The sequence below is a fragment of the Rissa tridactyla genome, chromosome 1 (genome assembly GCF_028500815.1).
Source record: "Rissa tridactyla isolate bRisTri1 chromosome 1, bRisTri1.patW.cur.20221130, whole genome shotgun sequence".
In the NCBI taxonomy this organism is placed as follows: Eukaryota; Metazoa; Chordata; class Aves; order Charadriiformes; family Laridae; genus Rissa; species Rissa tridactyla.
Window position 1 is genome coordinate 202,424,931 of NC_071466.1, and position 12,320 is coordinate 202,437,250.

A 12,320-nucleotide genomic window follows, 5' to 3' on the forward strand; every position below is an offset into this window, starting at 1 on the left:
CCGAATTAATTTTAGGAACAACTTTTAAAACTGGAAGTAGCCAGGAATAAGTCTGCTGTTTTAATAGCCTTAAGATTACACGTATCAATATATTTGAACTTGCTACCCGGAAGTCCAAAGAAAGTCTGTGATTCAAATGAATATCTGCAACTGCACCTGTTTTAAATTACTATCCATGTGGAAAACCTTTCCTTGAGATAAGACATGTGGCACTGTTTTCTAGCACAGGCTGACAGAAGAAAAACACATCCACAATCACCAGTCTTCTGCCATGTCTTTGCTGCTATGTAATTAAAACTTGCCAGATATACCTACACTTGGGGTATTTCTGACAACCTTATCCTACTCAGAGAAGAACAAAACCCTCAAAATAAGCAAGTAGATAAAATCCACACTAATCACAAGCATCAGTTAGAACACATCAACCTTTCCAGCAAATCCTGTTAGATTTTAGGTTTGTAATTTAACTGGCACATGGACCAGTCTCAGATTTGTTCTTGTCATCTCAGCTTATGGTCCACTTAGTTATCTCTATGTCTCTAAACTAGCAGCTTGTAAAAGATAAAGAGATCCCAGAAAATGAGAGAGGGCAATAACAAAGAAAGATTGTCGTGGATCATGATTCACTTGCTTAAGATAGATTAGCTTCAATCTCAAGTCTTTCAAGCATCTGTTTCTCATGCTGCTACAGCTGAGGTTAAAGATGATTACTTTTCTTTATTACTATTTTTGGCCTACAGGGACTTCTTGACTCTGGATTTCTCTCATCTCTCACTATGACGAAAAATTTTGAAACAGACTTTTAGACAGAAGAATTAGCACATTCTCTCTTCTTTACTTGTGCAGTAACTGCTTAACACTGCAGCCTTAACTCCCAAAATTTTGTTGCGGTAAAGAAATTGAAACAACATATAAATATTTATTTACTTACCAGTGCAAATTCATGTGATACTCTTCCATCTGGAGGCAGTCTAGCTCCAAAACCTAGAGCTGGGAACATTTTATCACTGTCATAGTCCTGAATTATTTCACCTACTGCTTTCAGTGCCATGCCATAAGCATTCAGCTGATAGGGATTCATGTAGTGCAGTGAAGTAGGCTGTGAAGGGTTACCTGTTGAAGCAAGGATCAGACTTACTTTAAAACTGAATCACTTCAAAATTTTCTCTCTTAAAAATGACAGAAATCTCAGAAAGCAAAAACTGAAAAGAAAAGATCGTGAAAAGACAATAAACTTATTTCCTATATCTGTAACTGTGGTTGTATCAGGTAAAAATGCAATAGGTTAACAGTAGTAGCTGTAAACTTATTCAGCATTGAAAGGGCAGCAAGAAACTGTGATTAGACTTGTAAATTCGCGTCACTTCATAGTATGATACACACTTTGAAGATGAAATTTATAAAAGTATTATGACATTCTGAAAGCAGCTTTGTAGGAGGATCTCTGCTTCATCCCACTTCAGCCTCATTCCACCTGAAACTTCTTTCTTTTGCCCCTCCCAAAGGGGTCTTGTAAGTTAGCCAGTTTTCTCCCAGCAAAAATAAAAAAATAAAAAAGTAATCAGAAAGTACACAAATATTTGCAAACTGTTCCTATTTATTCAATTTGATATGTAGCTTTTTCAGTTTTTATCTGTTGTGTTTGCCCTGCGTTTCTGGACAGGAGTTGGCTCAGCAAAATGCAATCCTGATTGCAGGTGGTGCCAGGCATACAGATAACCAGTAATACAGTGAAGCTAAGCAGAATACTGATATACATACATACACACACGCACACATGTACGCTTAAAATTGATCACAGCACATACATGCACAAGACGTTTATTTTTATTCTTACCATTTGAGGCTGTGAAATCAATAGCTACTGTGAAATTGATCTGGGTTCTGTAGAAAAAGCAAATGCAAATATTATTAATAGTTTTATTGTTATGTGGAAAAATAAATAAGAGACGATAACATCATTTGTGGACAAACTGTAGGACACTGACTTTCTAATACAGGAAATAAACACTGAAAATACTCTTTTGTAAGGTTCCAGCCATGAGCTACACAACGCTCTTTTATTAACACACGGATAACAGTTACTTTACTCCATCCTTCCTTTTTTCATTGTTTAAGAAAAATCCTAACTCATTAATAAGGTTATTAACAACCATAAACATTATTAATTAATTTTCAACAGTAATACTAATTTTGCCTTGGACATATTTTAGCCCTAGTCATGGAGGACTTTGCCAAGGGAAGTAGCTTTTACTAATCTGCTCCTTCTCTTAACACTAAAACTGCGTCTTCAATCAGAACGTGTTTGAAACCACACCACGCGTAAAATCTTTGGACAGGACAGCCAATACTTTGAGTGAGCATATCAAGGTAATCCATGGAAGACAAAAGTAAAACCTGGATGCAGGAATATAAAGATCTGTATTTGGAGCAGTAGCTAAACAAAGCCATTATCCTGCATGGATCAGCTGTTAGCATAGACCTATTGTCAGAAAAAATTAATCATTGATAGACTTTTACAGATTGACAATCCAATTAAACGCAGTTCTGTTCCGCAACTTCCTTCAGGACAAAACACTGTCGTTCTGGAGATACTCTCTCAGCTAGTAAGACTCTATCAAGAAAAAAGAGTTTGTATGAATTTGAAAATAGACTTTTTACTCAGATTAAGTCTTTTATATCTTCTTTCAAATTTTAGCCTCTCTGTGTGTGCAACTATGAATTTAATGACCAAATTAGCAAGGATTAAAGCTCTTTGAAAGTTACCAAACAGATTTAACTCGTGCATGTTTAGATTAAACATCAACAATCTGACACCTGGCCTTGCAGTAGTGGTTTCTTGCTCAAATAACCTGACATACCCAGAGACATAAAAAGATGGAGATGAAAAAAAATTCACATGCCATCATTTTATCATACTGATCAAGGCTAGCACAAACTAAGCTAGGTTACCAGTGGACTCTATCTCCAAAAAAGCAGTAAAAGCCAACCAATGCCCACAGTATCAAGAAGAGTCACAGAATCATAGAATCTTCATGGTTGGAAAGGACCTTTGAGATCATCGAGTCCAACCATACACACACACAAAAAAAACCCCCAAAAAAAACCCCAAACCACCACAATCAAACATGTACAATCTCTGCCACTAGAGCATGCCCTAAAGCGCCAAATCTAGACGTTTCTTAAACATCTCTATGGATGGTGACTCAACCACCTCCCTGGGCAGGCTGTTCCAGTGCCTGACCACTCTTGCAGTAAAATGATTCTTCCTAATATCTAATCTAAACCTCCCCTGCCCCAGCTTCAGACCATTTCCTCTGGTCCTGTCACTATTCACCTGGGAGAAGAGGCCAACACCCACCTCTCTCCAACCTCCTTTCAGGTAGGTGTAGAGGGCAATGGGGTCTCCCCTCAGCCTCCTCTTCTCCAAGCTGAACGTGCCCAGCTCCCTCAGCCTCTCCTCATGTGACCTGGTCTCCAGACCCCTCACCAGCCGGGTAGCTCTCCTCTGGACACGCTCCAGCACTTCCATGTCCCTCTTGTACAGAGGGGCCCAGAACTGAACACAGCACTCGAGGTGAGGCCTCACCAGTGCCGAGTACAGAGGCACCATCACTTCCCTGCTCCTGCTGGCCACGCTATTCCTGATACAAGCCAGAATGCTGTTGGCCTTCTTGGCCACCTGGGCACAGTCCTTGGAATATGGTCACCTGCGAATATCTCTGAAACTGCTGTGGCCTCAATATAAGCTTCAACAAAAAAAAGCCACAGTGAAATCTGCAATCTCTGAAAAGCATAGAGACCTAAGCTTTAAGAGAGAAGTTTTCTGCCAATACTTCTGCATTCTGCTTTATGCAGTTTCACCAAAAAATGTTTAATGGCGTGACAAGTCATATTTTCTTTGATCTATACCCAAATGTCAGGCCCTGTGGCTTCTTAATCACAATGTCCTTCTGCACTGTCAGTCGTAAGAATAAAGATCCTAAGAAGTTCACGTCAACTAGTTTTCTACCACCATCACTATCGTGTGCAGAAAAGTTGTTTTCCTCAGATAAGAACAGGTTAGGAAAAACAACAACAAAAAAGGTCTAACGCAATACCATTTCTAGATTTATGCTTACAGTCCTTATTGGCACTGCGAAGCAAAACTGCTTTTGGGCTATAATCTCCCTGTACTTAAATTTTACGGACTTTGCTGTGGTGTAATGTTTGAAGAGTGAAACAAGACTCCTCTGAGTATTACATGTCAGGAACATCAAGTACGGAAATCTCAGCGTACTGAAGAATGTGTCACTGTGAAAAAACCCCCAGACAGCTTTTCCTCTGCATAAGAGCAGCAAAACTTATTTATAAACCCATTTCCTGGACCAGCTATTCTGATCCAATTGGTAAGAAGAAATAGAGTTTCTGAGTTTGGATTCTGAATTCAAGACACAAACAAGAGAAAGAACAGTAAAAAAAGATTAAAAAGGAAAATGTCTAACAAAAGTAAAAGAAAAAAATATTAAAACCACAGCTAACGGCAAAAAGAAGAAAGTCAATTTTCATGCGACTACAGGCAATGACAGCATCAGTTTCTAGAGTATTCCTCAAAGCAGTGTATCTGCATTAAACATATACAGCTCCAGATAACAGAAACCCATCTGGTAAACTAGAAAAACTCCCTCTCCCCTTTACAATCCACTGTAATCTGGAATATGACTTTTGTCCAAGCAGAAGAGTATGCATATTACAATATCTGCCAATTTGACAGCTATAAAAATCATAATATAAAACAAGATCAAAACAAATGCCTGCATCTCTAGAATTCGTTTCCATCTGTATGTACATTTCAATGATACTGATATAGAAAAACAAGCAAGAACGTAAAACAACTACTTGATTTCAACAATTTATACATGCACGTACACAGATTTGATTTCAGTTTCCTAAATATAGGTTCCTAATGTTATTTTAGAGCCTCTAGGGTACTAAGTACACCATGGAAATTTTTGGGAGTCTAAAATGGCGTTAAATGCCTATATAATTCAGGAAACTGGATCCCACTCTTTGTATTATGGACTCATGATCACAGAGAATGTCATTCGTGTCTTACAGAGAACCAGCAAAGCTAGAACAAACTCTCTTAGGGCAAACCAGCACTGTGATCGCCCTATGTTTTCAATGACCATTTGGTTTCATACATCGTAAAACATTTGTATGGAGAAACAGAGGCTGAAGGGAGACCTTATTGCTCCCTACAACTACCTGAAAGCAGGCAGTAGCGAGATGTGGGTCGGTCTCGTCTCACAGGTAACAAGTGATTGGACAACAGGAAATGGCCTCAAGTTGCACCAGGGGAGGTTTAGACTGGATATTAGGAAAAAATTCTTCACCAAAAGGGTTATCAAGCATTGGAACAGGCTGCCCAGGGAAGTGGTTGAGTCACCATCCCTGGAGGTATTTAAAAGATGGGTAGATGTGGCGCTGAGGGACACAGTTTAGCGGTGGACTTGGCAGTGCTAGGTTAATGGTGGGACTCGATGATCTTAAGGGTCTTTTCCAACCTAAATGATTCTATGATTCTATATCAGAAACATCACTCTGAGAACACAATCTCATGGAACAGAGACATAAAAGCCTAAATTACACATGGCACCAGTGGCCTCTAAGGAAAGGAATAATAAAGTGTAAAAAGGTAAAAAATAAAGGTCAACCCTTGTAGTCAAAATTATCAAAATGTAATTAAAGCTTTTTTGAACACAAAACTGGGTCTTTCAAACAAACAATTCAATTTCAAATGACCACCACTGGAGAAAATATTTTCAAAAGCAGCTGTACTATTGTGAACATGTGTATTTTGTGTGAAAGATTATGAAGAAAAGGTATTAATTTCTCTACTGCTTTATGAGGACTGAAAAAATTAACCAGTCATAACAAAAAAATTAATCCAGGAAGGCTAATTTAAAAGCTGCGTGTCATGAAAACATCAGATAGAACTACTTTGGAAGCCAAATGGGATGACTGGGACATTAATCTGGATGACATTTTAAGAAGTGTTTTCATGGCAATGCATGTTATTCTAGAACCAAATTAAATGTAATGAATATATCTGAAAGTCCACTGTCCTGCTTTTATTTCTACTACACGTTTTATTTCTTTTTAACAGACTAATTCTTATGCTGTATCGAGTACTTGTTATTAGTTTACTGTGATTATTAATGTATTAACCTTCATCAACAATAATGTATTTTTTTAAATAAGATTGATTACTGTATTTTGTGTAACGGACATTAGCTGAAAAATCATTAATTTAGAATAAGGATGCTCCAAATTTACAATTGAAGTCTTCAAGACAAATTCAGCTGCCCGATTAAATGACGGAAATTTTAAAACACATGAAGACAACAAAACTTATTGTTTCTCATCAGAAAATTCTTTGGCTAAGGCTGTGTCCCTGCTTTTCCAGCTGTAGAGTTCTCCAAGGAGCTACATTAAAAGCTCAAGACATCCCCTACATCAGTGACGTTGCGAGGTCACGAGGCTCTGCACAAAAGCCGCTCAAACACTGCCAGCTGGCTGGCAGGTAGGATACACAAGCACAGCAACGTGCCTTATGGATTCAGAGCTGGATAGATTCTACTCTGCCAGAATTTAGTTGGTATAGAAAGACATGATCGATTTGATACCTGAACAGGTGATTCTACCCTATACTACCACGAGAAATGAAGAAAGTATCTTAAAAGGAACAGTAATCTTCACATCACAACCACAGAGCAACCGTTTTGTTTATTTCTTTGGGAGAGCAAGGTGAAACCAATCGTCTTTTAAAAAAGCTCTGTCAGCACTGATACACATAAGGGAACAAACTAAGCCTGGATGTAGCTTTTGACTAGGCTCAGTAACATTTGTAATGATTAGGGGGTTTTAAACAGTACATTGGAAGGAAACGTGAATTTCCTCCTGTGGCTTTGGAGTGACGACCAGCTGGTCTGCTAGCAGCGGGGGGGAGCTGTTGAAGGTTTGAGGGAACTTATTGTGCAGAACTCTACAACGGAGCTAATGGAGTAACGAACACTACCAAGAGGCAGTATCCTCTCCATGGCATTTAAGTCCCCAGTGACACCTATTTTATAATTTCCCTTTGCTTGCTTGGCCAAATATTGTATCAACATAGATTTTTCTGATAAAGGCTCTACAAGATCTTCCCTTATATAGTCTTATTACTCCTTATTATTCTCCAAGGATACAAGAAATATATGGTAAAGCCTCCAAAATACGTAGCTATGGCAGCCCTTGCTTCACAACTGTATCTCACACCAGGTCTCCTCCAAACATCAAATATGCATGCCATTACATTATACGATGTACTGCTTGAACAAAAATAGCTGTCATGAAAGAAGTTCTAAATTTCCATTTTGACCATCAATGATTCAATACATTTCAGTTAAAAATGTATGCCCAAAGCCCTTAGAATCCAAACAACATGTGGATGTTCATTTCCAAAAGCCTGGATGAAGATAAGGCTTTTAACATGATGGGAGGAAAACATTTCCTCTTATCTTCTACTAATCTGGGACAGAAGAGATGACTTAGTATTTTTGAGTTGCAAAAGGATTCAGCTCCTGAATTGTATTGATTTACAAATGCCTAGAGCAGCTCACTCCCAACTCTAATAAGTCAAACAGGCTAGAAACTTCTGCACAGAAATATCCTTTCTGTCCACTAAGTCTTGCAGCTTTTTGGCTCCCGGTCTCTCTCCCAGACAAAACCAGAGCAGATTATAAACTAACTGTTTGGCAATCGTTCCTGTAAACCAGGATAATTTCAATTGTGTTCCTCTTCAAGGCCATATCCCCTACATTCCTGAGGTTACTCATAGATTTGGAGGTGTTTTGATAGGAATATGTTATTAATTGGTAAGCGGCAGGAGAAATCGGATTTTGAAATACACATTAATTTTTAGCACAATGTACCTATTTTAAATGCGGGAAGATCAGTGTGGCAAAATATGTGATTAAGTATCAAGAAGTAAGGAAAAGCCAGCTACTAAAATGGCACCCCTTGATGTAATTAATATTCAGTAGCAAAAGAGACATCCGCCTCTTTCCTGCCATACTGCTATAAAATCCACTGTTATGTAGTGAAATTAAATTAGGGTTTATGGACAAACTTATATATCATTCTTCAAAGCTCTTTAAAAAACCAACAGTCATACTGATGATACTTATAATGGAATATCCCAATTAAACAGATGCAGACTCAAAATATAAATGAAATCAATACTGTACTCCCAATTTGTTGCAGTTAAAGCTGTCAAGGTTTCCATTAAATCACTATTAGTTCTAGACATCTCAAATCAATTACAATGAAAGTTCTGAACATGAAGTATTTCATAAGCATCCATTTATGGAAGAGCCAATATTGCGCCTACTGCAGAATCAGTGTTCTCTTCCCCTTGCATAACCAAACGGAAGAGAAACGGGGAACCAAAAGGAATTCCGGAGGACAGACTCGATGGGAAAGCAGACTAATGACAAAATCTTCTCTTTCCCCGTCCTTCAAAATCTGTCACCTAGACTGCAATTGATATGTAGTAGTATTAAATGAGATGAACAAAGGAAGAAAGAAACCAAGAAAACGACTCTGAGTCTCAGCCTCCTGGTCATGTTTACAAAACTGTGTATGTTGCAGAAAGAAAGGTAACATTTTATACAAGGGTTTTTTTTTTCTTCTCCAGTTTTCACTGGCAGGTACTGTACGAATCACTAAACAAAACTCTGCATAAAATAATTAAACGATAAGTATCACTGCTCATACTTTTAAGCAGAGAGCATTCCACTGAATTATACTCTTTTTTATAGAAAAGAGAATAAAAAAGCTTAAGCGGCAATTATTAATATCACAGGTCTTCTTTGACTTGCAGTTACAGAGATATACACAAGATATCAGTAAGAACAACAAAGTATTATTTGTATTCAAAATTTCTATTATTTGTCTATAGAATGCAGATAATTAGGTTTATTAACTTGTATTGTTACATCTCAGTGAGAAATGTGATAAACCACCCTACAAAGATTATATATGCACCCACTATATTATTTTCTTTCCAAATTTAGATATAAAATTTAATTACTCAGTTCCTTATACCCACTCTTTTTGTAGAGATTAATTTTGAATGAATGGGGAATGGTTGTGGCATATACGTACAACACACTTCAAAGAACAAAGAGCTACACTAGAGGTAAAACTGTTTCTTTGTGCATTTGTGTATACATATACTTCATTCAATACAAACTTTTTGGTAAACATGGATGGATGGCCATTTTCTACTTCTGTTAAAGTCCACAATAGGAAGGTTCCTGAGAAAGGCAACAGCAGTCTTAAAAAAAGTAACCTGCATCACTCAAACTCTAGGATTCTCTACCTAATGCAGAAAACTTGCACAAAGTGGAAGGGCTCCGCAACAGACCGACCATGACCGTTCATATGGAAATCACATCCAGAACCTTGATGCTCCAGGTACTTTTCTGCTATCTCGAGCAGCTGTCTATCTATTGCTCACAGTGACTCAAAGCAGGCGCAACAAGCCATACTGGTAATTGGAGATGGACTCAGAAACACCAAAATAACTGGTTTCCTAACCATGGCAATCCAGGTGCCTCAGAAACAGCTTGTCAAGCAAATGTGCTGACAGAATTCTTCATAGTATATGGAGTCAACCTCCTCTTCAGTTGTTACAGATGCAGCAGTACCTCCACAGCATGCCTGACCTTATTTAGGAATTAGGAAGTTTTAGCTTTGCTAAACTGTAACAGATTCTAACGCAGCCAACAACTGAATTAAGTCCTCTCTGAGGAGAAACTGTAGGATCCAAAGAGTGCAAACCTGGACAAGAAGTATTCCAGCAGCCGTGTTTGTAGTTAACTAAACGGAACTGGAGGTAAGGGTAGCAATTCTAGAAGAGCTGGAGAGTTTGCAGTCCAGAAGCACCCTGGAACAAAGTGTAGGGGTCCTGAGTGTACTAAAAAGCCTTTTAATGGCCCTAAACAGACTCACCTCGACCCTCCATTACATGCCCCCCTCATTGGCTCAGGAGCCCCATTTCAGCTCAGCCTTCAGTCCCTGCCTGAGCTACATCAGAGGACTACGGGTCTCCAGCTCAGCCAAGCCCAGGCCTAGCCATAGACTCCATTAACCCAGATCCCGACCCATGGAGTGACTTCCTGGCTTGACCTCACTGCCTGGTCCACCATGGCCCTGCCTGGCAATCGCTGGACCTGATCCTCACCAGGATTTGTGGTTTGCCTTCCCAGCCTGACCTTGATCTGCCTCATCATCACAAAGTTCCTTAATGATCTGGACTCTTAATTGAGCCCAGCCACCAGCTCTGGGCCTGCCCTGCTTGCCTTGGCCATGTACTGTAGAACTGGGCCCTAGCTGGTGAGACCCTGCCCCACCAGCCATGCTACCCAGCTCTGCTCCCAGCTCTCCCGCCATTCTGGGAGGGATGGCTGCTCCCTGAAACAGCCCCTTCCCTCCACTAACGCGTCCCACTAATTACACGCCTCAATGATGTGCCTGTACAGCTCCCTCTGAAGGTCACCCACAACCTGTCCTGTACCCCATACAACATTGAAATATAAAACAATCAAATCTGCAATGGTGCAGAGGATCTGCATCCTATCCGAAGGAGAAAATACGTTCGGCCACCGAGAAGCAAGCCCAATCACAATTTTTTCTAAAGGTATTGAATAAGAATTTTAAAGAGAATATGTCTATATCCATGTTAAAAACCCTAATCAAGCATACCCATTTTTAAGTACTGTGCATAAAATACTCTTGTCAAGTTTAATCTCAGTGAGCCAAAAGACACAGTGTTCTGAGATACATAACAGACTGAACTTACCCTTAGTGAAAATACTTATTTTCTTGGATGGAGATCGAACAGCAGTGAATTTGGATTTTCTAGCTTTTAAATTTAACTGTTTGGGAGAACCAAAACACCAAAGAGGCTGTCAGTCCTCGAGAGGGAAAAAATTACACTCTGCAGCAGCCCATGGGTTAGGGTCAAGAGTTTGGAGTACATCTTAACAATGACCCATTCCCTCTACAAGTTACCAGTTCAGCACAGAGTACAACCTCCGGCTGCGATTTTTCAAAACCTTGAATGCAATGGCAGTCGAGATAACTTACTGACAGTTTCTCTGTAGCTAACAATTATGATTGGGGGCGTCATTTTAACTTAATGACTTCAATGATGAATGTGTTAGGAATAAACTTTAAGCACATTCTCATCTGTAGGATTACCACTGCTGGGAACAAAGACAAAGCCTTATAATGCTACTGCCAAAACACAACCCAGCCTTCTCTTCTATTTCAGCTGAAGCCTGGTTGAAGACTGGAACAGAAAAAAAGTAACTTGTTTCTTCACAGGTAATAAATGCTCTAAAATAAATGTGGAATGTATATTCAGACTGTATCCCTCAAAAATCCATATTAAGTGCCTAGCAATGTATAACAAATTATTTCCATTTATCTTAGAGAAGAATTGTGTTCTGGCAGGGAGGTTAAGAGCCAGGAATTTCTGAGATTTGATCCCACTTCCAGGCATGTTCTAGGGTAAGCCATTTGATGCTTCTGTCTCTACTTCCCTTTTGGGAAAATGACGATAAATGAGAAATTGAACGTGTTATAAATTTTACATAATTAGTATTGAAAAAATGCCTTTGAAGGGGAAAGGCTCTAAATAAATGCCAATGTTAAATACACCAAAGGTCAGTGCAATCAGAAGAAATAAAACTGCATTTTACTAGTTTAATAGTATTTAGGTAATACCCTTTTAGTTAATCCAATTTTCACTGGCTGATCAGAGGTTATTACTCAATCTCAGTGTTTTAGTACCAACACCGATTCCAACGTTATAAGCGAAGTTCCATAACTTAACTTATGTCAATAACTATCTGCAGGTTTCCTGTAGGAAAGTACAGCCTCTAAAATGAGGAAACAATACAGCTCTTTACAGATACTACTCAGAGTCGTCATATGCAAAGTACATACACAAATTATTAGTGAATGACAATGAGATTGTGAAAACAAGAAAGGTTTGTTGCCAATCACATACCCGCCTTTAATATAGTCAAGGAATGAAACTTCTGTTTCAATTAGGAAGGAAAGCAATGTTACCTGAAAGCAAATAAAAGAGAGTCAGACATGAATTGTCATTTCCCAGTTGAACAAGTAGAGACATAAGCACAATGTTTTTGGAGCTCTATCCTTAAGACATAATTTCCTACAGTACTAGGGGAAAAAAGAAGATTAAAAAAAACACAAAGCATTTC

At 38.8% G+C, this 12,320-nt stretch overlaps 1 protein-coding gene across 1 annotated transcript in view; it reads right to left on the reverse strand.

Moving 5' to 3' along the window:
* CPNE8 (copine 8) overlaps positions 1 to 12,320 on the reverse strand; it is a 106,552-nt gene that overhangs the window by 20,425 nt on the left and 73,807 nt on the right. The window contains exons 13-15 of the mRNA XM_054208209.1: positions 12,104 to 12,165; positions 1,838 to 1,884; positions 932 to 1,113 (exon numbers count right to left, since the gene is read on the reverse strand). Of these exons, the coding sequence (XP_054064184.1) occupies positions 932 to 1,113; positions 1,838 to 1,884; positions 12,104 to 12,165 (291 nt within the window). The remainder of the gene's footprint in view (positions 1 to 931; positions 1,114 to 1,837; positions 1,885 to 12,103; positions 12,166 to 12,320) is intronic.